The 26,572-nt window shown below is 39.8% G+C and overlaps 2 protein-coding genes across 4 annotated transcripts in view; one reads left to right on the top strand and one right to left on the bottom strand.

The window, feature by feature from the left end:
• Positions 1–1,900: 1,900 nt before the first annotated feature.
• timeout (circadian regulator timeout) lies at positions 1,901–9,160 on the top strand. The gene is made up of 2 exons (XM_045762443.2): positions 1,901–1,970; positions 4,626–9,160. Exon 2 carries the CDS (start codon positions 4,649–4,651, stop codon positions 8,732–8,734), a length of 4,086 nt encoding a protein of 1,361 aa, XP_045618399.2. The 5' UTR covers positions 1,901–1,970; positions 4,626–4,648; the 3' UTR covers positions 8,735–9,160.
• A 10,699-nt stretch (positions 9,161–19,859) lies between these two features.
• Positions 19,860–26,572, bottom strand: part of LOC123770505 (transcriptional activator Myb) — a 51,513-nt gene continuing 44,800 nt past the window's right edge. For all 3 annotated transcript variants that reach the window (XM_045762444.2, XM_045762446.2, XM_045762445.2), the window contains one exon: positions 19,860–24,745. In XM_045762444.2, coding sequence (XP_045618400.2) covers positions 24,623–24,745 — 123 coding nt within the window. In that variant the 3' untranslated portion in view covers positions 19,860–24,622. The remainder of the gene's footprint in view (positions 24,746–26,572) is intronic.

The raw sequence follows: 26,572 nt of genomic DNA on the forward strand, positions 1-26,572 counted from the left end.
TTCGTAATTACAATTATTACTTAACCTATACCTATTATAGGTTAGGTAATAATTGTAATTACGAAGCTATAAGATGCTTATCTTAAGATACTAACAAGGTTAGGTAAGGTCGGTGTTTTCTATGAATCTTTTTAAGGGTATCTATTATGTTAAGTATGTCACCTATGCACATATTTAATAAGTCAATATTGACTTATTAAATTTGCGAGAACGGGTTGCAACATAGCACCGGGAAGGGATCAGAATAAGGATTTGGGATGGGATGGGGGAAAGGAATGGTGCCCAACTACTTGTGGACGGTTGGGGATTGAACGCCGACCTGCATGACGCGAGACGGTCACTCTACCGTCCAGCCCAAGTGGTTGATATGTGTCTATATTGCTTGGGCCACACACGTGGGGTCCGTGGTTTGAGTCTCCTAGAGCCCTGGTGAATTGAAGGTATATGTCTTAAGTATTAATACTGGGGATGTGGCTAGTAGAAGATAATGAGAGTTTGAAGCACAAGGTAGGAAACTACGAGGAGGAAATTAGGTACTTTTTGGTTTTACTTTTGAATAAGGCATAAGTTGGAATTTATAGACCCTTTACACAAACTGCATGTACCATCAAGAAGAAGAAGGCCTACTTTCAAGTTCAAGTATGTTTATTGAGATAAGAAAGAAATACATCTCAAAAGGATAGAGTAGCTTAGGCTATTTCTGCCCCCTTTATGGCCTACATTTAGGCACAGGTAGGTCTGTGCTTGGAAGAGAACTGCATTGAACTGGGACTTATTAATATCCTTGGCCTATACATAGACCTTCAATGTAGACCTTGGCTTATACATGTCCTTCAATATAGGATAGAAAACAGGAGATGCTGTTACACCCATAGGATTATAAACCCGTGGAACCGCCTACCCACCGAAGCCGTAAACGCCAAAACTCTGCTGTAAATATATAGCTCTTGAAATAGAACACTATGTAACTAGCTGACATTATAATTACAAGGTGTGAAGGATAGATGAAATTGTTAATGTAATAATCTCCGTTGAGGTCGTTGAAGACCTTTTGCGGTCCGTCTAATTACCACAAGCTTCACAAGCTTCACAAAGCTTCCTGGCAATACGTTAGCAATGAATAAATATGATATATTTACTCATTATAATGTTGGTGCTGAATGTACAACACGAAAAAACATAATTTTAATCTGAAAAAGTATCTTTTTATAAAGAAATTAGACGAAAATAAGTTGTTGGTGACGCCAAATCAAGTCGACGATCCAAGCGTCGGTTAGGTTAGGTTAGGCCAGGTTAGGTTAAGTTAGGTTAGGTTAGGTCAGCCTAACCTAACATATCATATTTATTCATTACTAACGTATTGCCAGGAAGCTTTGTGAAGCTTGTGTAGCTTGTGGTAATTAGACAGACCCTAGCCCATCATTAGTCAGCGAGAATCTCTTATCTTAAAATTATCTGTTAAGATTAAGGAGCCTATGGGTGCTAGTGGCTTTACAAGAATGTTAAAACTTCAATGCTATGTACCTCATAAACCAAATATACCTTCTTGTGTATATATATAAATAGATTAATAAAATAAATAAGTTACAGCATTGATAAGGATAAATAGCTTAGGATAATTGCCCGAAACGCTGCGCGTGCTAGTGGCTTTACAAGACTGTAATTACCATATTTGTATCCTCACATTCCTTATGTACATTCTTGTATATGCATAAATAAATAAATAAATAAATTAACATACTGTGATGGTTATAGTCAGATATAATGAGTGAAGGGCGAGTGGAAAAGTTCATTATTATTATTCCATTATTATGAGTGAATTATTAAATCATACATTTGATTTGATAATATATTATTATATTATTATTCTTAAGGGAGTGTTTGAGGGAGACGGTGTATAATGTTGTTGTGTTTCCCGCGTGAATGTGGCGGGAGCTGAAGCTGCCAGTGGCCTCCCTCGACACTCCCTGGTGAGTCTCTCTCTCTTTTTCTCTCCCTAGTGAGTCTCTCTCCCTAGTGGGTCTCTCTCCCTGGTGAGTCTCTTTCTTTTCTCTCCCTTGTTACACAATTGGTCTTGATGAATTGCTCTTCATCTATCCTATTACCGAGTGTACACTTGGGGTCATGACCTGTACCAGTGCCCAGTTGGGTACTCTGTGCCGGTCTGACACTGGTCAGTGCCTTTCTGCTACTGGCGTGACAGTACCCAGTGATACCCCCTCGTGCCAGTCTGGGATTGTTCCCGGTCTGGTAATGCCCAGTCTACGCTGTGCCAGTCTGGGGGTTTGATTGGAAAGTATGGTGGGGGCTCCTGGTGGGGTACTGCATGCCACCCTAGGGTCATGCCTGAGCTGAGGCTGCCAGCCTAGGGTCATGCCTGAGCTGAGGCTACCCACCGTGGCGTCCCCTCACCCCTCGACCACCGCAGCTCATCAGTGATGCTTTATGGCATCCATTAGAATATATTTATACAAAAAATATGTATACTTGCTCAAGCAGGTGAGTTTTAAAGTTGTGTAATATTTAATAATATTGTTTATTTAACAGGGGAAATATTTGTATAATATAAATGAGTACAGATACTGCAATTTTGTACACCAGCAATTCTTCACTGGTTATTTCAGCTCTTAATTATACAATTTAAAAGTTTAATGCTTTGTATTTTGCAGTTATTTTACAGTGGCACTAGGCCATACTTCAGAGACTCCAAACATGTCATGTGTTAGGTTCCACAAATGTGTATGTGAACCATCTGGTGAACTTTGGTTCACCAGATGGTTCATACTACTATTATCATGGTATTACATATGGTATTGCATATGGAATACTATATGGTATTGTAAGTGAAGAATTGTATTGAAATAAGTGAAGAATTATGTAGAAATACAGAATTGTATTTGTGCTGCTTTTTCAGCTATGTTTTCATTCCATGTTTTCATTTTACTCTTTATGCTCAATTAGTATTAAGCTTTAGTCATTTAAGTTTTTCATGCCCGAAACGCTTTGCATAATAGTGGCTTTAGGCATTGTATGTACTAGCCCTATCTATAAATCCATCATTCTTTGTAAAATCTCTTGTATGTATGTACCTTACCTAAATAAACATTTGATTTTTGAACTTTGCAATACCATATAGTATAAGCACTTGAAACCTGGTCTACAGTGGATGGTTTAGATACAAATTCCCTGCTGTTTTAAAAGGAAGTTTCCAGCCATCGTGAAGAACTCGCAGTTCAGGGGGGGGGGGTAAAATCGGTGACAAATCACAGACGGTTGTCAAAATATTTTGCTTCAAAACCTGTCCAAGGTTGCAAAAATAGAGTATGTTTAGTTAATGCTGTTAAGACCAGTACTGTCTAGAGGAGCCCCCAACTCGAAGGAAACCCCAATCGAACGGCAAATCTGGATGACAGGGAAGGATTTCATTATGATTGTGAAATCAGATTTGATAGAAAATTATGTAAGAGTTCCAATCAAGTGAATATCAAGTACAGTATATTCAAGTACAGTACCAATCAAGTACTGGACTGCATTGTGACACAGAAAAATATTAAGAAATCTTTTTCAAGTAATTTTGTTATCAAAATACGGTGTGTACAAAAGTGTGTTCTATAATTTGCATTGATAAAAACAATAATTATGGCTATACACTACCCAAACCTTGATGGACTGCAACCCAAGGGCTTCAGAAAGCATTATTTTGTTTATATAAAGTTTGTGTGTACACTTTTAATGAGTCTATTATACTCTGTAGTCACATATGATAACTGTGAGGCCAAGTATAATCACTATGAATGTTATAGTCAGTGTAAAGGCTAGTATAATTGTAAAGCTAATGTACTGTATTCATTTCATAGCCTACACTAATCACTGTAAAATTTATTATGCACTGTCATTCGCCTTATGCGTTTTTGTTCTTGTGTTGGCTTCCTTGGTGATATTTAGCGCCCTCTGATTATCCCGCACATTTGATGGTGCTACATAGCCTTCCCGGTTTGGTGCCTTCTATTGATAATTACTTACTATTATGCACTGCAAAGTCAAATATACATAGTGTATTATAAAGCCTAAGTTAATATACACATACTAAGTAATGACATGAATGAAGAGTGTGAAGAGTTTCCTGTAGTGTACAGTAACTCGGTGGTTCTGATGGTGTTGCAGTCGGCCGGGATAAATCTCAGATTCTTGGAGACCAGTGGACAAAATTGATACTATAATAGTACAGTATTAGTAATAAGAATGTCATAATTGGGCAGAATACTATAGACAAATTATGAAAATGTGGTATATAATGTAGGTGGGAATGTGTGTTGCTTGTATGCTAATGAGCCGATTTTGTTACCTCTCAAGTTTGCATAAGAGAATACTTCAATAATTGATGTATTTTAGTCTTTGGCTCACTTTGCTTCAGTTGGGGTTTTATAAATGCTTGCCTGGTTTTGGTTAGTTCATTAAAAATAATGGCCTTGAATTTTTTTCTTACAAAATTTATTAATGGGTGTTCATTTGCCTAATAAGTGAAGTGTTTCTTGTGTTACAGTAATGCATCCATTTTCCTTTGAAGCTTGAATCTTCCATGTTCTATTGGGATTGTGATTTCTGTTTATTGAATGTGCTTTCAGGTTTCAGGTGGTGACTACAAGTGATGGCTGATGCCCTGCTACATGCAGAGCTGCTAGCCGCTTGCTCTGCCTTGGGTTACAGCGATGGAGTCAAGTACCACAAGGAAGCCGACTGTCTGGAAACTACCAAGGATTTAGTTCGTTACCTAAGGAAGGATGACGAGAGCCATGAAATTAGGCGTGCACTTGGAGAGACCCGTGTCTTGCAGACAGATTTGCTTCCCTTGATACGAGATCACAGTCATGAAGGTGAATTGTTTGATATAATAATCAGGCTGCTAGTAAACCTGACAAATCCGGTTCTTCTGCTATTTCGTGAGGAGCTGCCAGAAGAGAAAGTAACTAGACAACAATTTTTGCAGTTGATAACACATCAACAAGGCTATAAGGAATCCTTCATAGATGAGAAGGTGTGGAGTGTGCTAGTGGGCAAACTTGGTGAGCTGCTCCAGCTGGAGTGGGATGTGCGTCAGGAAGACGACAAATTACTAATAGAGAGAATTTTGATTCTCGTCCGTAATGTTCTTTCGGTTCCTGCTAGTCCAGAGGAGGAGAAGAGGACTGATGATGATGCATCTGTCCACGATCAGGTGTTGTGGGCATTGCATTTAGCTGGCTTTGAAGATCTTTTGCTCTATATTGCCTCATCAGAGAATGAGCAAGATTTATGCATGCATGTCCTAGAAATAATTTCCCTCATGCTAAGAGAGCAGGATCCTTCACTGCTGGCCATGGCAGGCCTCCAGCGCTCACAGTCAGAAAAGGAAAAGGACGATAAAGAACTCCTGGAAATGCGGCAGAGAGAAGCCCTTAGCAAGCAGCAGCAGAAACGCAAGTATCATGGAGCACGACACTCCAGATTTGGTGGCACATATTACGTCCAGAACATGAAGAGCATCAGCGACCGCAATCTCATTTCACATCAGCCTATAAGCGACATAAAATCCATCAACTTTGACCGTGCCAAATGCCCCTTGAAGCGGCCTAAACATAGACTTCCAATGCGGGAGAGCAGCACCACTAGGAGATCAACTCTTGCTATTAGACTCTTTTTGCAGGAATTTTGCATTGAGTTTTTAAATGGAGCATACAACAGCATCATGTATATAGTGAAAGATAATCTTAATAGAGCTCGGGCACAGGAACATGACGAGTCTTATTATTTATGGGCAATTAAATTCTTCATGGAGTTTAATAGACATCATCAATTTAAAATAGAGTTGGTGAGCGAGACCTTAAGCGTACAGACATTTCATTACATCCAGACAAATTTGGAGACTTACTACGAAATGATGTCCACTGACAAGAAGAAGATCCCCATCTGGTCACGGCGGATGCACAAAGCAGTAAGAGCATATCAAGAACTACTAATGACCTTGGCATGCATGGATAAGTCACCGGTTGAATCTGTGCGAGAGTCTTCCAGAGTTTTGAAAAGCAAGGTTTTCTATGTTGTAGAGTACCGGGAAATGGTCTTGATTCTGCTGCAGAATTTTGATCAATTGAAGATGACTTTAACCTATCTTAAGGATGTGGTAGAGACCAGCCACATATTCCTCAAGCTTCTAGAAGGCTTTTGTGGCAAGAATAAGCACATTTTTGTGCAACAAAAGAAAAAGCCTCGTAAGAAAAAAGTGATTTTGGGAAAGGCAGCAAGTACTGAACTAACAGAAGATAAGTTGCAGGATTTGTGGGATGAGATTTCCTCCGAGTTATCAGCCATTGTGCAGGGTGAGGCAGGGGAACTGCCAGATACAATTCCCTTTGATACTCTCTCGGAGCAAACTGAAGACGAACAGAAGGAAGTGGCCATGCGTAAGATAAACAGGTTGCTGCGCAATAGAGAAATTGCAGAGGCAGTCTCACTAATGAGGTCGTCTAGAGAAGTGTGGCCAGAGGGGAACATATTTGGCTCCCAAGGTATGGATCCATCTGACGAGTTCTTGTCTCTACGGGAGATCTTCATGGCAAAACTTAATCCAGTAGAGGAACCAGCTCCAGAGGAGGACTATGAAGATGAAGACGAAGAGGCTGAGGAAGAGGAGAGTCTAATGCACATCAGTGAACAGGAATTTAATTTTATGGATTTTTTGCGTCGTTTTGCTAACACTAATGTGATGAAATCTTATGCTTGTTTGATTAAACGGTACAAGTCCAATTCAACATATACCAACTACTGCATATTGAAGCTATACCACCGCATTGCCTGGGACTGCAAACTACCTGCTATGTTTTTTCAGGCTTCTTTGTTTTGTGTATTTCAACAAGCAATGGAGGATCCCCGCCAGAATTCAAATGAATCTGTCAAAGAAATTGTGAAGTTTGCCAAATATATATTTCGTCAGTTCTTGAAAGTGGCCGAGACAAACACCAAAGTATTTGTGGAACTGCTGTTTTATAAGACAAACAAAGAGGCTGTCGAGATTGAATGTGGTTACGGTGAGCAAGTTTCGGGTAAACAAGCTATGAAGTTTGCGTGGAAAGAAGAGGAGGAGGAAGAGCTGAGAAGGCTCTTTGAGGAGTTTGAGGGCGTTCCTCCCGAAAGTAAAGAAGGTAAGGATACCGCTGACTTAATTGTGGAAAATCTCATCAATCAGACGAGGACGCGCCGAATGGTTATTAAGAAGATGAAAGAAATGGGTCTCATCAATGACGTCAAGCAACTAAAACAAAAATCGTTGAAGGTACAGGCACCCAGGGTGTGGACTGAGGAGGAGGAGGAGGAGTTAAGAATGCTTTTTGAAGAAAATAGGGATGCAATGGATATAGTTGGACGAATCATGGATAACTTGGTGGTGAAAAGACCAAAACATCGAGTAATTGAGAAAATCATGGAGCTCGGTCTTGTAGCCGACAGGAAGGCACTATATAAAAAAAGAGCTAAGAATCCAAAATCCAAAGTATCGTCAAAGCATCTAGGTGAACGATTCATAGCAGCCAATCAGTCTAGTGATGATGGAAATAGTGAGAGGGAGAGCGATGAATCAGATGATGAAAGAGAAAGAGAGAATGTATCGCCAGATGTAAGAATTGTCTCCAAGAAGATTTCACGGAAACCTTCAGACGCCCCACCAGTTGTCACCCCACTCTTGATTTCTCAGGCATTGAAGAGTGTTCTTGAAGCAAATATGCAGGAACCAGTAGATTGGATCTCCAAAGTCTTGAAAGATGTGGCCGACGACCGTGAGGAAGATGGCGATCTTGAACCTGTGCCAATTCTTGCCATAACGGAAGCCTGCACTGATGCCTTGGAAAATGAAAGCTTCCAGAAACTCATGAAACTCATTGGGCTTCGCCCTCCACAGAGTCATGAAGAGATGTTCTGGCGTGTTCCATCTTGCCTTTCTGTTGTGGCACTCCGTAAAAGGGCGCACTATCTCGTGCAAGGTATGTCTGGAAACATAGTTGACTCGGAAAATGCTGAGGAACCTTTGGAGCCAGTGGAAGATTCACAGGAAACAGAGAAGACAGCAATGGAAAAGGGGAAAACTCGAGAATCTTCAAAATCCAGACGTGCTAAACCCAAAGTTAAGTCTCGTAATCCAAAAAGATCAGAGGTTGTTGAAATGGATCTTGAAGACTCCGAGAACGTTAACCCCGAGGATAAAGAAAATTACCGTCCTGAGTCACAGTCGCCACTGGGAGGTGGCGGTGATAGCCAACAAACACTGCGACGAGCACGACAAGTGAATGACTCCAGTGATGATGATACACCCATTTTGTCATTAACTATTAACCCATCATCATCTTCTAAGAGAAAGAAGAGAAATATTAGTGACGATGAAGAAATTGAGGGAAATATAGAAAAACAGCCAATGCAAGAGAGAAAGGTGAAGAAAACACGTCTTTTGGTCATGAATGATGATTCTGATGATGATATTGAAGCAGTGGATAGCCATAATCTTGTATTGCACATGGATACAGAGTTGACTGAACCCAACAAGCAGGCCAGTGGTCGAGACACCACACTTATCGATAGCGACGAAGAAATGGTCGGCAAGGAAACTTCCAAAAGACTGAGGATGGTGGGTTCAGACTCGGAAGATGATGTACCACTAGTTGGCGGGAAGCCGAGAGCCAGAGCAGTTATAGAGAGTGACGATGAATGATGGTGCACTATTACACATACAATGCCTGTAGTCTGTACATGTTAACAATGAAATTGTATATACCATACAGTATTGATTTTTTTATGCTGGAATTAATTTTATTTTATTTTTTTTATTTTTTTTACTTTCCATGCTTAGATTATTGATTTTTTTAAAAATACAGTATCTTTATTTTCTTTATCACCAGCTCTTCCTTTGATCTCTCCCCTCTCTCTCTCTCTCTGTCATATTCGTTATATATACTGTACTGTATATCTAAAATTATTTTGTAATGTGAAATAACAATTTATATTCATGCATTAGGTTTTACTTTTTATAAGATATAAATAACCATTAGCCATTACTAACATTATGTGAACCTGGCACACGACCAGTGTGTAAAGTGATGATTAAATGTGCGATGTGATGTAATAAATGTTTCCCACATGCGATGTTTCTCTTCTACTATACACAATCCTCGCGTGTACAAAATTCACCTTGTTTCCGTCAGACCAAGTGATGCTGTATTGGCTAGCATTTCTGGGTGAGGAAGTCCATGGTGTACTGTGTAGTGGGCTCTAGTAAGATCTTTGTCCCATGACAAGTGGGGATACCCTCGGGGCTCACTTCCGGGATCACTACTGCTCTTAATTTATGTGAATGATCAACCCAAGGAATTAAGCTCATACATGTCAATGTCTACAACAATGTAAGGCTTGTGAGTGATGTAATAACTGAGGTGGGATTGCAAAAAGTTACAGGAAGACCTCGACAAACTCCAGAAGTAATTAAAGACGTGTTTGTTAGAATTCATTCCCAACATGTATAAGATAGTAAAGATGGGGGAAAGGAAGAAGAGAGACTAGCAGGAGGTAGCCACAACATAAAAAGGTAATTACAGGAATCGGAAAGGGAAAAAGAGTTGGGAATAATTTAAAAACTAAGTGCAGAGGTGCACTTAAACTGGGTAACATTAGCAGCATGTAGGCAGTTAGCAAACATGTTCTTTATGTTCTTTAAGGACATAAATGAGGACTTTCAAAGGCCTTTTCACTCTATGTAGCATATGTTAGAACAATTGTAGAACATGCTGCACCAACCTGGAATCCACACCTTGTGAAGCATAAAAACAAATAAAAGTTTGCAATAAGTATAATGCCAAAAATAAGACAGTTAAGTTGCAAGGATATAATAAATGAATAAATGTTTATTCAGGTAAGGTACATACATACAAGAGATTTTACAAAAATTGATAGATTTATAGATAGAGCTAGTACATACAATGCCTAAAGCCACTATTACGCAAAGCATTTCGGGCAGTTAAGAGAACTATGTTAAGAGAATAATTAACTAACCTAATAATTAACTTAACATATTCTCTTAAGTAATTAAGAGAATATGTTAAGAGAACTAACTTTCACAACCCCAGAGAAGGGAAGAAACAGTGGGGGATATGATCACACCATAAAAGATACTGAAGGGAATACACAAGGTGGACAAGGACTGAATACACAAGGTGGACAAGGACTGTCATTAAACTAAGAAAGCAGGACAAGACACAATTGAAAGTCAATTTCCTCAAGGAAAATTCCAGAAGTCCTACTTGGTACAGGTGGCCAACAAGTGCGATAGTGAAAGTTGTTGTGGAAGCCACAGGCGACCACAATTTAAAGGCTAGACCAGCCTTCTATCCTCTGGTCCTTTGGTATACCAGCCTTCTATCCTCTGGTCCTTTGGTATACCAGCCTTCTATCCTCTGGTCCTTTGGTATACCAGCCTTCTATCCTCTGGTCCTTTGGTATACCAGCCTTCTATCCTCTGGTCCTTTGGTATACCAGCCTTCTATCCTCTGGTCCTTTGGTATACCAGCCTTCTATCCTCTGGTCCTTTGGTATACCAGCCTTCTACCCTCTGGTCCTTTGGTATACCAGCTTTCTATCCTCTGGGACCTTTGGTATACCAGCCTTGTACCCTCTGGGACCTTTGATATACTGTACAGTATTATTGTATGTGCACCATACAACAATATTCTGTCGTGCTGGGGCCAGAGTACAGAGTTGCTGCACATGTAGGAGGAACATGTGTTATGAGGATTGTCTTAGATGGTTTGTGTGTTTCCCGTTTCATTTTAGTTTGCACAATGTGTGGAACAACTCTGTTTATTAATGCACAATTCTGTTGCACACATTCCTCAGGCAGGACAGAAACGGTTAAAAGACAGTGAGAATTTAATAGAAAATGGTGATTGACTAAAGTAAATTGGCTTACATTGTAATATGTACAGTACACGTATATTGCACATTAATCTATTCCTAGCACAACTCTAAAAAGAAGTGTTTTGCTCCTATTATGTCAGGTAATGTCTAGAAATATTGTATTCAAATGCAAAAGTGAAACACCAAATTGTAATTCCACAGTAATTGCATTGCTTGTGGTACAAGATAACCTTATGGATCTTGGCACAGTATTATAGCTATTTTTATCATTTGTAAATAAATGGGTGATAGTTAAAGTCAACATATGACTTTATGAACTTAAACTAGGGGTCAACGTATAAAGACAACTGCACTTTAAAGGTTAATGACCTTTTTAGAATTCCATTTTCATAGAAGTAAAAGTTGTGTTATTGACAGGAAAGATGGACGAGAACCTTAAAGGATGGTACACGGAGCGCTCGCCCATGTGGCCCGGCCAGGCACTCTCGCTTCAGATCAAACAAGTTCTCCATGAAAAACAAAGTCAATTTCAGAAAATTCAAGTTCTAGAAAGGTCAGACAAATAGCTGATTGTTGTTTAGAATTAACACCATACACTATCATGATTATATCTGTTTATGCAAGTGGCCACCCATCGTGGTTCTTCTGTGAATTTGATGTTTGTGTGGTGCAGTGATTAGCAGGCTCGCTCTTCAAGCAAAAATGGTCTAAGATTTAACTTCTGGGTAAGGTAAAATGATAGATACTATGTCTCTCTTGAACTTACAAAGTAAACAAACATGGGAATGTTGGGATCAAAATACAGTACCACGATTTAAGTTTTAAAATAGTTTAATATGAGAGCAACTCTTAGTTGACAAATACGTGGTGGTTAGACTCCATTCCTCACTCCTGCATTCTTTCAGAATCTGTACATGTGATAAACACTTTTCTAAGCTGTAAATATAGTTGCTTTCTCAGGCATGTTGATGCGAGACCACAAAGACAACGACGACTGGCCCCCATGACTGGCATGGGGGGAGAGAAGAAATACCCAAACCCATGCTGGATGTGTTGGTAAAAAGCTTAAAGCAATGAACTGTAACCCTCCATTAAATTTGAGCTAAAAAGCCTCCAGAGGAAACCTCCACAGATCCTTCAAGGTCAGTGGAGCCATGACAGCAATCCTGATGCCAAAAGCAAGCATAAAATAAGAAAATTGTTTCGAACAAGTGAAATTAAGTTGTCCCAAGTCTTTCAATCTCCTGACATGAGTAAGGTGATGGATCCTGGCACCTACGTGGACAAGCTCAGTCTATCAAGGAAGTATGGTGATGGATGCTCAAATGATCCAGTCATCAAGGTAGATCAAGACATTGATTTTGTAGAGACAAAGCTCCTATCAAACCTCCCTGGTAAGGCTGGTGAAACTAGAAAGCATATTGAAGCCAAAGGTTAGTACTGGAAGGTGAGAGCGACCCAGAACCCCAACCAGTTTTGGAACCTTGGGTAGATAGGCACATGCCAAGACTGATTAAAACCATCTGGTAAACCACAAACTTTGACTCCTACAGATGAAGGATCATGCTCTTAGTGAGCCCTTCTTGCTCTTTGAGAAAGACAGGATTGAACTAGAAGGGAATATGTTACATCAATTCCCCCCTCCCATTCTTTGGCCAACATCTGAATGTAGAAACAGAGGAATGGAGAACACATATGCTCTGCAATAAAGACACCACACTCAGAACAGACCCTTGAATACCACTTGTGACTTCCAAAAATCCTAAGCTAAGGCCAAATAAAAAGCCTACAGATATCTCCTTGCCATCATTGTGACCTGTAACTAAAAGTGGGTGAAAAAAAGCCACGACTCTTCTCCCCAAAATAAGCATGCAGTGCTCACAGAAAAGACGCAACCCAGTCTCTCTAAAAGACGCAATATGTAACTAAATTGACCAAACCACACACTAGAAAGTGAAGGGACGACGACGTTTCGGTCCATCCTGGACCATTCACAAGTCAATTGTGACTTGAGAATGGTCCAGGACAGACTGAAATATAGTCATCCCTTCACTTTCTAGTGTGTGGTTTGGTCAATTTAGTTACATATTGTTGATGTTATACTCCCCCTTTATAAATAAATTGTCTGTAGGGCTTGTATATATTAATGATCTACTTCCTGGCCAGGGTTTACACTATCCCATCCATTTCCCATACTTCCCCATTCACTCTGACTTCCCTGCAAATGAGTAAAATAACAGTTTTGTTTGTGGGGTCGACAGCACACATTATGGGAAAGTGTTGGTGCTGGACGGAGCCATCCAGTTCACCGAGAGGGATGAGGCGTCTTACCAGGAAATGATAACCTTTCTACCAATCAACTCGCATCCCAATCCCAAGAAGGTAAACCACATCCCAGTCCCAAGAAGGTAAATCACCCTTATCCAAGAAGGTAAATCACCCTTATCCAGGAAGGTAAATCACCCTATACAGTACACTGTAGTAGTGGAAAGAGCCAGAATCCTTGATGAACAAGTGATATTGAATGTTTGGACTCATTCTGGCCCCATTTAGTCCATTCTGTTGTGTTGTATTGAATGTACAGTAGCTCTATTGTACCATCCAAAATGCATTATGAGCAGTGTTTCAGATGATGATTTTGTTGTAGTCTTGTCAAATGATTTGGCCAAGTCCTTGCTAGCATTTGCCAGTCCCGCTTGGCTCCCTTTTTGACGTGCTCAACTCTCGTAAAATAGGTCTTTCCGCAGAACTCTTTCCCATGTGAACTATCATGCATATTACATTTACTTAAGGTGAGTGTATTCACTTTTTACATGTATTATTCTTTCTATTTACATTGAAAGTTGGGTCTGATGATATGTTTTCACCATTTCCTATAACTTCTATTTTTGTTTTCTATCATTTACTTTTCCATAATACTTTTCTTGTGTGTTAGTGGGTGCGTGTGCAACCCGTTCTCGCAAATTTAATAAGTCAATATTGACTTATTAAATATGTGCATAGGTGACATACTTAACATAAAAGTTTCCCTTGAAAAGCTTCATAGAAAACACCGACCTTACCTAACCTACTTAGTATGTTAAGATAAGCATCTTATTGCTTCGTAATTACAATTATTACCTAACCTATACCTATAATAGGTTAAGTAACAATTGTAATTACGAAGCTATAAGATGCTTATTTTAACATACTAAGTAGGTTAGGTAAGGTCGGTGTTTTCTATGAAGCTTTTCAAGGGAAACTATTATGTTTAGTATGTCATCTATGCACGCAACTAATAAGTCAATATTGACTTATTAAATTTGCGAGAACGGGTTGGCGTGTGCACCTGGTGCTGCTGCTGCTCACACAATATTAAAGTAGTTGCTCCATAACATCAATATCAACACCTGTTCTTTGGATGTCCTGTTTAATTTTAGTGTGCAACATTATACTTTCTAAAGATGTGAAATTAGGGAAATGTTACAAAATATTTTATTATACCATTCAGAACGTTATATAAACTAAGGTAGATACACGCAAGTTTTTAGCTTGATAGTGAGGCGTTAACCCGCAGGTGCTAATTGTTGGTGGAGGGGACGGAGGAGTGGCGCGGGAGCTGGCCAAGCACCCGCTGGTGCAGGAGGTCATCCAGTGCGAGATTGATGCTGATGTAAGTTATTTTGGTCTAACTGATGAAGTGCTTATAAGGATTTTCTTAAGTCGAAAAGATAAAATTGACTATTTATACACAGATATTTCATTGTTAATTTTGGCAACTATAATAATGCAAAGTGTGTGCTTTTATACTGTAAGAGTGAGGTAATCCAAATTTGGGTTTTTGGCACTTTAACTCGAATAGGAATTAAGATTAAAATGTTATATGAATCATTTTGGAGTAAGCAGTTAAATGGTTTCTTTCCACAGTTTTCCTGTGGAAATATGAATTGTTTGTCGTGGTACAAAATATTGCAATTTTTTGGACATTCCTGGTATGAAATTCAGCCAAGTCAAATGGTCATCTAGCTAATAAAATGATTTGGATTACCAAGCACAGACAGTATGTAGATTAATGTGTATTATATATTGAAAATTAGCAGTTAATATAAAAGGTGAAAAATATTCTCTCAAAGGCTTTGACATACATTTGTGTCTATGTTACTCTAAAACCCACATTGTAACTTTGTTAACATTGCAAAAAGGGTTATAAGAAGACATATAAGATACATGATGTTATGCATATAATAAGACGCTCCATATGGATTCTGTAACAGGTGATAGATGCATGCAAGACTTTTGTGCCATCTATGGGCTGTGGATTCTCTAACCCTAAACTGACATTGCATACTGGAGATGGTGCAGAGTTCTTGGAGAAGACAGATGCTAAATTTGATGTGATTATCACTGATGCGTCAGATCCTGTGGTTGGCATTGATGATGGAGAAACTAAAGATGGTAAGATATAATACCATTTGGTATTTTATATAGTGAAGAGTAAGGTAGTAGGAGTACCTTCTCTCCTTGGATTACCTTAGACTTAGTTCAAATATTCATCCTTCACCACTTTCTCATCCATTCATTCAGTGTGACCAAACAGTCTCAATACACTTTCTTCAATCCAATGATTTGTTGAAGTCATCATGGAAATAGTAAAGAATAAAAGGTATTCTACCTCTGTGTATCTTTCTGCTTCCACAAGTACATCTTGGTGTGTCCATTCCTCCCGCTGTGACTTATGTGTTCTATTCTCATGCCCACATGATGGTAAGGCTTACCACTCTTTAACGAGTCCCGCAGCTGCGTCTCACCCAGGCTTTCCTTGTGCAACGCCACATCACCCAGGCTTTCCTTGTGCAACGCCACATCACCCAGGCTTTTCTTGTGCTACGCCACATCATCCAGGCTTTCCTTGTGCCACGCCGCATCACCCAGGCTTTCCTTGTGCCACGCCGCATCACCCAGGCTTTTCTTGTGCTACGCCACATCATCCAGGCTTTCCTTGTGCCACGCCGCATCACCCAGGCTTTCCTTGTGCCATGCCACATCATCCAGGCTTATCTACTCTCACCTTCTGCACAAATTTTTGTTTGGACAGTTACAGAGTTGAGGTAATAAACTAAATGACCACTTCCAACAGTTCATCATTAACCCATATTTCACACACTTGAGTTTCCTTCTGTCTCCTTCCTTTTGTCTTCATTCAATATTATCAGTCTTCTTTCACATATATCATCTAAATTTCCCATTTAATTTCCAGTACTAATTACCAATCCTCTGACACCTTACTAATTTAAAATGACATAGGAGCCTACATGGTTCACCCAGAACGTTGTCACCCAACAGGTTCTTGACAACCTTATAACCCTCATACCATAACAAGGAACATCTCCAATGGTCTTGTCATGTAATTAGGGAAGGGAGACATTGCACATATGTATTTCTATATGTTCAAAAAGATACACTGTAGTGTGTTATGTTAGTACTGATTTTAGAAATTGGTATGTTGTTACAAAGCCAGCACCGGGCAATCCATACAGTTCAATACTTCAAAAATGGGATCGGTGCTTTCCATGTTCCCTAAAAACATTAATTATAAATGCAAGTGCGACTGGTAATAGGCAGCAGGTATACGAAGGGTGAGGGGTGAGGTCATGAGTGTGGGGCAGGAGACACCACCTCCCCGGCCCAGCGTGGGGCAGGTGACACCACCTCCCCGGCCCAGCGTGGGGCAGGAGACACCACCTCCCCGGCCCAGCGTGGGGCAGGAGACACCACCTCCCCGGCCCAGCGTGGGGCAGGAGACACCACCTCCCCAGCCCAGCGTTGGCAGGAGACACCACCTCCCCGGCCCAGCGTGGGGCAGGAAACACCACCTCCCCGGCCCAGCGTGGGGCAGGAAACACCACCTCCCCGGCCCAGCGTGGGGCAGGAGACACCACCACCCCGGCCCAGCGTGGGGCAGGAGACACCACCCCGGCCCAGCGTGGGGCAGGAAACACCACCACCCCGGCCCAGCGTGGGGCAGGAGACACCACCTCCCCAGCCCAGCGTGGGGCAGGAGACACCACCTCCCCGGCCCAGCGTGGGGCAGGAGACACCACCTCCCCAGCCCAGCGTGGGGCAGGAGACACCACCTCCTCGGCCCAGCGTGGGGCAGGAGACACCACCTCCCCAGCCCAGCGTGGGGCAGGAGACACCACCTCCCCGGCCCAGCGTGGGGCAGGAGACACCACCTCCCCAGCCCAGCGTGGGGCAGGAGACACCACCTCCCCGGCCCATTTAGGCTCATGCAACATCCGGGAACAACTTCACTCAAAAAATAAAACAAATTTTATATTCATATTATAGTATTTAAAAAAAAATAAACTTTTCCTTAATTATATAATCTTAATACAATGTTGGTTTAATAAACATTGTTCTAGGTCCAGCAGTGTCGCTGTTCAATGAAGATTATTATTCTCGGATGAAGGACAAGTTAGCTCCAGGAGGAATCCTGTGCTGTCAGGTTGGTAGCTTCTACTGTAATGGCTTGTTATTGTAATGTCTCGACTACAACTTTTTGAATGGATATTAAATTATTTCCTGCTGGTCTACATTTCATCTTAAACAAAATTAAAATTTTTGTTTGCAAGCAGTTAGAAATAGTGAGTTTAGGGATGTAGTGTTAGTATCAAGGTAAATAATGATGATAATGTTACTGAAGGCAAAGGGAAAGTAAGGTCTGAAGTGAGGTCAGTGAAGCATGGGGGGGGGGGGGGGGCAGCAGCATTCTTATGGGACAGCATCCCATAAGAATGCTGTCCGAGCTCATTGCCGTAGAACTGCAGAGGGACAATGTGGACTAAAATTCAGAAAGATAGATGGGATTGTTATAGGGAATACCAGATCTGCTGCCACGGAGATAGACAGGCAATATGTCTAACAAATTTATCCACAGTCTTACATATTTTGTGGACAATGTATATATGTACAATGGTGGACATGTATATATGAAGCCCTGAGAGGCAAGATGTCACAATAAAGTTTCATCTCATTGAAGATAGATTAGTAGTGAAACAATTTAAAAAAAAAAAAAATTGGATGGTATGTGTTTTATAAATTTGTAAATATAAGTTCTCTGAAATTAAAATAACTAACATAATTGTACTATTTCTTAGGGTGAGAGCATGTGGCTCCATGCCGAGTTGATCAGTCGCTTGGTGACAAGCTGCCGCAAGATCTTCCCTGTAGTGGAGTACGCACACACATGCACACCAACATATCCCTCAGGACAGATTGGCTTTATTCTCTGTAGTAAAAATTCTGTGAGTAGAATATGTATAATTATTTACCTTCTTAAAATGTAAAATATAAGTGTAATAGGGTCATATATAATGTACAGTGGAATTTCTATTCAACGAACCTCAATTCGGTGAATCACCAGTTGGAACACACTTTGCATGCCAGATTTGTTTACCCGTTTTAACAAACAAGAGTTTGCCGAAGCAGGGGTTGTGGGGATTTGCTTAGGATGATGGGACTGAGTTCATAGATGGAGGCAAGAAAGTTAGACCTTAGGAAAGCCACTGAGCATATTTAAAACCAAATGTTATGTTTTTTCCCTTAATTGGAGGTTTTTGTTCAGAAAAATCTGGGCCCCTTTGAAATCGAGATTTGGAGGCTTGGGCAATAAGGTAGATGTGATTAAATCTTTCACAGACCTTTTCTTGGTTGTTGCCCTTCATACGACAGGTTGAAATTATAACTTTGCTCTGTGAAATCAACCCGTACAGTGCAGGAATTATTAGGTATGAATGGTAACTTAATATGGCTCCAATCACATTTTCAATGATTTTTGTCTGGGTGTTTTGGATTTGTTTGGAAATAGTAAGGGACATCATTATAATAAGTTTTGCAAAGTCTTTTAAAGGGCTTCACCTAAAAATTTATCATTTATCTTGTGCAACTATATAAAATAAACATTCTATATGATTAGATTTACACATGCCTGCTCATTTAGTATGGGAAATTGTTACAAGTATTACTAGTGTACAATATTTGGTTACTTTGCAGGCAACTAACTTCCGAGAACCTGTGACAGTGTGGGATGACGAGAAGGCAAACTCACTCTCCCTCAAGTATTATAACGCAGAAATTCACCGCGCTTCATTCGTCATGCCCAACTTCATGAAGAATGCCCTCAGAGAAGTCAAGTAAAATGAGCCTCTCCTTTCACAATATTATGCACTCTGCACAAATTTATTCACTTGTGAAGTATGTTGGGAACAAATAAAATAATATTTAACAATCATGTGAAGTCTTTATATAATTTTAAGATTGTAATATAATTTAAACAATTGCTGGAAGCAACCAGAATGAGGCCGTCGGCATCATAGTCAAATCCTTATTCTGACCCGAGAGGTCAAAGTGCTATATAGTCAATGGTTTGACACTTTCCCGATAGTTCCGTTCCCTTCCAGCTGCGTTTTTTTTTTTCCATTATAGCTAGACTGCAGTGTGTTTTCTGAAAATTTTTAGTTAATTAGTATTCTTGCCTTAATGTCCTCCACGGTCCCTATTCTTACCATCCAGGTTTTTAAATAATAGGACCAAGGAATTCAACAGTAACAGCTTCCTTGTTAACCACTGTGCTGCGCCAACCGAGAAATCTCATTCCGAGAGTTGTACTTTTTTTTTTAATTGGGCTATATGTTTTTTATTGTTTTTGTCATTGCTTTGAAATGAAAATAGTAGAGTTTAAAAACATTTCAAAATGAACTTTACCTGAACATGTATATAAAAAAACAAATATGTCCTTAACAATTGCACTATGAAGGTTTTGCCCAAAACAGGTGCGCAGTGCAGGGGTTAAAAAGGATAATATACTGTATATCAAATGATGACATTCTTGTTATTTCAGTGGGAAAATACCACCACAGTTTTAACCAAAATTTGAGGGTCGAGAAACAAAATTCCGATTCAATTTATTTAATTTCAATCTAAACCAAATAGTTGTAGCAGCAAAATAATGAAATAAATAGTTATTTACCTGTCAGCTAATGGGTCCCCAGAAACAGCTGCCAATCAGACTGTACTAAGTGTTTTTTTCCTTCATAAATATGATTATGAATAAAGCACAGACTTGCATTAAACAATAGTTTGTACAAAGTAACCCTTGACCGTTATAACAAAATTTCACTTGGGACAAATCCTATGCCGCTAATATGCTGTGACCTACCTAAATATAATTCACTTATCACTCGCATAAGAGAAGCTTTAATATTTGGTACCAATTATGCCCTCAGCAACACAATACAGATATAGTTCAAAATATGGTTCAGCATATCAGAGGATGGACATGGTAACAACCAGATATAAAGCAGTAATATACATCATTGATGTGTACGCTTTGCACCCGTCGTTAACATGTCCCGAATATCTTCAAAACAATCGGCATGTGAAACTATAAATGAATGAAAAATGCTGGCGGGTCAAGATGACTAGGACAGAGGAAAGTTCATTGTGGACTCCAGAAGCATCAACAGTCACTTATTTACACATTTTTGTATTTCAAAAGTTCTCCTAATAGACACGTCTACAAGTCATGGGATATTCCTAGCCTGCTTGAAGTAGTAATAAAGTTATACTCTACAGTATATGACAACAATCTTCATGTATTTCTGAAAATGAGCTAAAGAAAACAGGTTTAAAATATCACCATGACAAATGCACACCTAGCACATTAAACAATGTGCTCACCCCTAAACATACTCTGGGCACGAGGCTTGGCACTGTGTGTCTACAGGACCAATATTGCCCACAAACCTACAGGCCGACACTAATGTTACAAACTGGAAAACTCTGACCAAATTTAGCCCATAGGCCTCTACTTTATCCTAGGTTTGAAAAAAAAATTGCTGCAAAACAATGGATCAGTATTAAAATTCCAATTTTTTTTTTAGGAACATGTATAATAGTAATTAATTACTTAGTATTTTAAAAGTATTCTCACAAAACCGGTTAAAATAAAAACTTGTGACATCACGTATCAACTGAACAAACCACTAAACTCTGCCATACATTTCTGGCCGCAATAATACACCCGTTTTAGCTTTTGAGAGCAGACTGATGGAGTTTGGGGGATGAGTCTACTTTTGCTGTATACTCCATGTGCTCGCTACCCATCAAGATCTAGCCCACGAGGAACACGCACACTACATTACTCCATTTATGATCATGCACGAATAACACACTATCAACACAGAAGTAATATTTACTCATTAACAGTGTCGGTGGCAGTCACAGCTGTCAATTTAATTTTCTATGGTAGTAAGCCTACCAATGAACTGCAGACCAAAGCACTAAAATCCAGCCATCAGTATAAAAAAAATTAGTGGCTATTTAACATGAATTTACAGAGTAAATTGTACATATGCACATTCCATCCTACAGCCACTCTCACCATGTCAAGTCCTCGTTAAAGACTACAAAAATATCGAGTAATGGGACGTACTACCAGCCATACTGCCTATTTACTCATATGAAGACAGTGTTAAGAGAGAGCCATCCTCGCCTGCCATATGATCAATATCAATAAACTCAGCCCTTCAGAGCTGTACACACAGACGAGGACATCTTCTACAGGACTGCCTGGAGCCTTTCCTACTCTGGCTACACCCTCAGAAGGGAGTCTTCAGGGGCAAAATATTCATCAGAAATGTATAGTTGTGATGTCTAACTAAAAGCAAATCACTAGTGTATCTATATTATATAGCTATTGTGCTCAAGTCAAAGTATATAAGTCACATGCAAGTGTATATATATATATATATATATATTATGTTTGTAAACTACACTGGAACCTTCCACTTTGGAAAATCTTGGATCCTCATAAGAGTTCTATTGGTAATAGTCAGAATTATGTTTACAGTAATTTTAATTATGTAATGCTTTCAGTAGTCACAATAATGGGCTGAAACAAAACCCCACACGTTAGAAATAAGTTATAACATTGTTGGTTCATGGAAGACAATCATCAAATGTGAACTCTTAATGAAGTATCCATGACAGAGGAAAGGTTGTCACTTTCCCCAGTTAGCAATGTGTGGATGTGTTGACATTTACGTGCACTCTGCAACATGAACTACATCTATTAGTGAGGCCATTAATTTTGAATGTAGTATCACAGGTAAGTAAACTCGGAGAAGGTGGGCAAAGACGGAGCTCAATGCTAATGACGGCATCGCTGCCACAACTAAAAAAAAATCATGCAATAGCATGTTCATACCACTTTAGTCATACATTATTAGGCCACATACATTTTTGCATTTTCACTGCAAACAAGTAACATTATAAAAAAAAATTGAAATAAGAGTTATAAGACCTTCATTAAGCCTATTATTAGGTACAGTTGATCAAATTGAAATGCCGATAAAACATTCAAGACATTATATATACAACTCCCGATTTATTTTTGTTAAACATAATTTAACGGCACACACACACACACACACACACACACACACACACACACACACACACACACGACAGTTTCTTGGGAGACATTGTGCCCAGTATAGGCGGACGTGTAATGTTATATACAGTACATATTTTTAATAAACTACAGCATCTCTTGCTACACACATCCTGTACAATAATTATATAAATCATAAAATGCTGGTAGAAATGCCAAAAATTATGATGCCTCATTTTAGTTATGTAAACACTACTTTTAAAACCATATTGTTTGGAAGTAAACTGTATAAAGTTAGCATTAGCTGTAGCCAACACCATGGGAAGTGCTACACCTCTCGTACTAGGTGCAAGACCAATCATAACACTAGATTCACCCCCCAGCTCCTCAGGTCTCTTCATGCAAACTGTTTAGATTTTTTTTTTTTTTTTTTTAAATATATAGAACCCATTAGGCAAATACTTTAGAGCTTCCTCTCCTTAGCTGGTATTCTACACTACTACATTATGGGATTATGGGGGTGTTTGGGACAAACTGTGCTGGTATTACAGTCACCACAAGCAAGAGTATGCGCTCCATTAAAGCCTTATTCTTAAAAAACAAAAGTACCTGTACTAGATACTTTAACACACAAGATATGTGATGGTGGAATACAGACAATACAATTCTGACACGAGAGAATGTAATGGTAATATGTGCAGTCCGTACTAGTCTATACAGTTCAAGCCTTGCAGCGTTGCCAGCAACAGATGCCTGCGACAGTGAAGTGAACGCACTGCCAGCACAGCCCGTCCCATTTTCTATTACACAAAATAGGTGCAAATAATAATATTCTATCAATACCAACTGCAAATGTTACACACAGTTCATATACAAGAGATGATGGGAATTAAAGCCATTTAAACAGTCGGCTTGAGGGGAAAATATAGACAAGGCTTAAAATATTTAACATAAAATTATAAGTTTCCAACAAAAACATAATGAAATGATTAATAGCTTCCTGAAAAAGCCAAGCAGAGTAAAAAATATTTGTTCCGTGGCTGTAGCCTTTACACAAGTGAGGCACGAGGGCAGCGGGTTATACGGGACCAACACAAAGTTGTTCCAGTGAAAAGCCACAACTTATTTACAATGCTAATGAGATTATTGGTGTTAAATACTTTGTTCATTATATTGATACACGATTACATATCTGATGCACCTACCGGCCTCCAACCCAAGCTTGTATATTATTAAGTAAATAAAAACACGTCACCCTATATCACACCCCATTCACAGTCTCTACCTAACTATTACACGCTGGCTCAAGTCTGGCAGCACTCCCAAGTTTAGTGAGAGAGCCCTTGCCAAATGTTTCTCGCGCCAGCGATACTTTGGTCTGAAAATAACTGGGTTTTTCTATAACATACTACGCAAAGATGAAGACATTGGCAAGACTTGCAGAGCGAGACAAGTGCAAAGACAAAAAAATCACATGTTCACAAAAGCATGTTTAATGTCAATTTAACTTGCTGTCACACTACAGCTCCAGCTTTTCCAACTTGTCTCACAATGGTCCACCTCACCAATGCAGCTTCCTCTTATACACACTAACCTTGCTAATATAACTGACCTTCAACATCACCTCTCGCATGAGATTTTCATCCTAGTAAACAACAGGACAACTTTCTTTCATTCTCTTCAAAAGACACGACCCACGATATTATTCCCGTAGGACACGCGCAGGTTTTCAACTGTCCCACGGGAAAATTCACGAATCATTCTTAGATAATAGAAGACTATTCTCCTGCTCCATAAGAAGAAAATCAAGTAGTGTCCTTAGCCATGTAGGGAAGCCTCAACAGGGGACCACACGTAACCACACAAACTAATGTACAATTAATAGTGTAATGGTTCCACTATTTATTAATATTATATATATTGCATTCTAGATAGAATGCTCAGGCACTTTATAGTGCTTTTAAAGTTACCAGTTTAAGACAAGATGGTAATCATGAAAATTACCATTTCTAGAATTGTGGTACAGAATTATAACATAGGAAGCAAACTGAACACTCATGATGAATTTGTTTTGAAGCTTTGATATTATATATTTGCCCACTTAGTACTATGAAAGTTAAAAACAAAACATATGGATATACTTTGTTTTCTTGCCATGTTCAGTGCCCCCCATCCTACGTGGCAATGACAGTAGGTAACGAGCACACCGGCCCGTAACTGGTTACAAATAGCTTCTTACTGTGGTCCCACTGAGAGGTCACTCTACAGGTTAAGTGAACGTGGCTTTAGTGCTGCATTCTGGTTGACAAACTGGCGTGCTTGCTCGGTCAGACGACGCTGGTTCTCCGTCTTGCCACACGCCACCATCTCCCACCTCACATCCAGCTGCAACATTAATACCTTTGTCATTACATTTCTGGCCACTGCAGTACATGCTAACACATGCCAAACTATAAAGCACAGCATCCTCCAAACACTGGTGCTAACTTCTAATAAGAACATAAGAACAAAGGTAACTGCAGAAGGCCTATTAGCCCATATGAGGCAGCTCCTATCTATAACCACCCAATCTCACTCATATACATGTCCAACCCACGCTTGAAACAATCGAGGGACCCCACCTCCACTACGTTACGCGGTAATTGGTTCCACAAATCAACAACCTTGTTACCGAACCAGTATTTACCCAAGTCTTTCCTAAATCACCATCCAGTTTCTGGTATGACTATGGCAGCAACACAAAGTAGCTCCAATAAACACAGGAGAGTGTGAGGGACGGGGGGATAAAATAACTGCTGCATGCTTCAAAAAGCATTCTGCGCTCCTTATTTCTTATGTTCTAACAGGCAAAGGTATTTTCCAGAAATCTTACAAATACTAAATTTGTAATGCATTGAAAACATAAAAGGCATCCCTTCTGTGGATACCCAATTACATCAGCAGAAATGAACACTAAAAAATCATTAGTGGTTTGCTATGGTGAACAAGGAAGCAAGTTTTATTCCTTATAAGTCAGGAATAAAACCCGTGGAGATGTGACATGCAAAAATCAATATATTGCAACACTGACGTCAACATACAAGATCTGGAAATGTTGATCAAGTGGATGAAAGGTTAGTGAAGTAAGTGGGTGTATTCAGGGGTAAGGAAGAGGAGCAAAACAAGGCCTGGGAGACAGGCAGCCTTGGCGAGTGAGTGAAGACTTGGTATTCAATGTGAACTATGCATAGGATGCAACAAGGGGAAAGGCTGGCAGGGGGTTTATACTGTATATGAAAGTTAGCCTCATATGTCAGGCTGCGAGCAGCCGCGTCCAACAGCCTGGTTTATCAGTCCAGCAACCAGGAGGCCTGGTCGACGACCGGGCCGCGGGGACGCTAAGCCCCAGAAGCACCTCAAGGTAAGGAACACTGTACACCTGGTTGCATGAAGCACGGTGTGTTGTTGTGGACAACTGCCTCCATGCTGCGGCGTCTAGCCATCATACTATATACTGTACAGTCTAATCTAAATAACATGATCAATGACTAGGCAATATTTTTAATATACATAACCTTTCACTATATTTTCCTGGGCTAGTACCTCTTTGCTCTATGATATGAAAGTTACAGACGGGGGTAATAATTTACATGTGAAATGAAACAAATTTAGTAAAGTGAAAACAAGAATAAATGGAATTGCTGTTGAAGGCCTTTTGGCCCACGGTGAGGCAACTGCTAAAATTATACCCAATAGTGTCTCTCAAGTGTTTCACACTGCAAATTAATTTAAGAACTTAATACATATGATGGAGTCGAGGTACTGTTATGGATGGTAACTGAGAGTTTGTGCTCATTTTAAATGGTTAGTGAGAAGATACTGTGGATGGGTCAATATCTAACCTTTCCCTACATTCCTCTTATTCTCCTCTATGCTGTCCCATTATCAAATGAAATTGGGAGTAATATATGATGCACAGTACCAAACTTTATACCAATTTTTACATCTATCATGCATGGGAGATTTGAAGTCGAGTGATCTACATCAACTTGAGTTCATTACCAGACACTTGGCCAATGGTGTTAGGCTGACAAAGATCACAAGGATTGATTAGTGAAGTGCAGTGAACAATGGGCAAGTGTTACATGAAGGCTCTCTCACACACAATCCTTGCCCCAACCAACCAGGAGGGTAGGAAAGTATCGGGGGAAGTACCAAGCCAGTATGACTATA

Source organism: Procambarus clarkii, chromosome 46, assembly GCF_040958095.1.
Source record: "Procambarus clarkii isolate CNS0578487 chromosome 46, FALCON_Pclarkii_2.0, whole genome shotgun sequence".
Classification (NCBI taxonomy): Eukaryota; Metazoa; Arthropoda; class Malacostraca; order Decapoda; family Cambaridae; genus Procambarus; species Procambarus clarkii.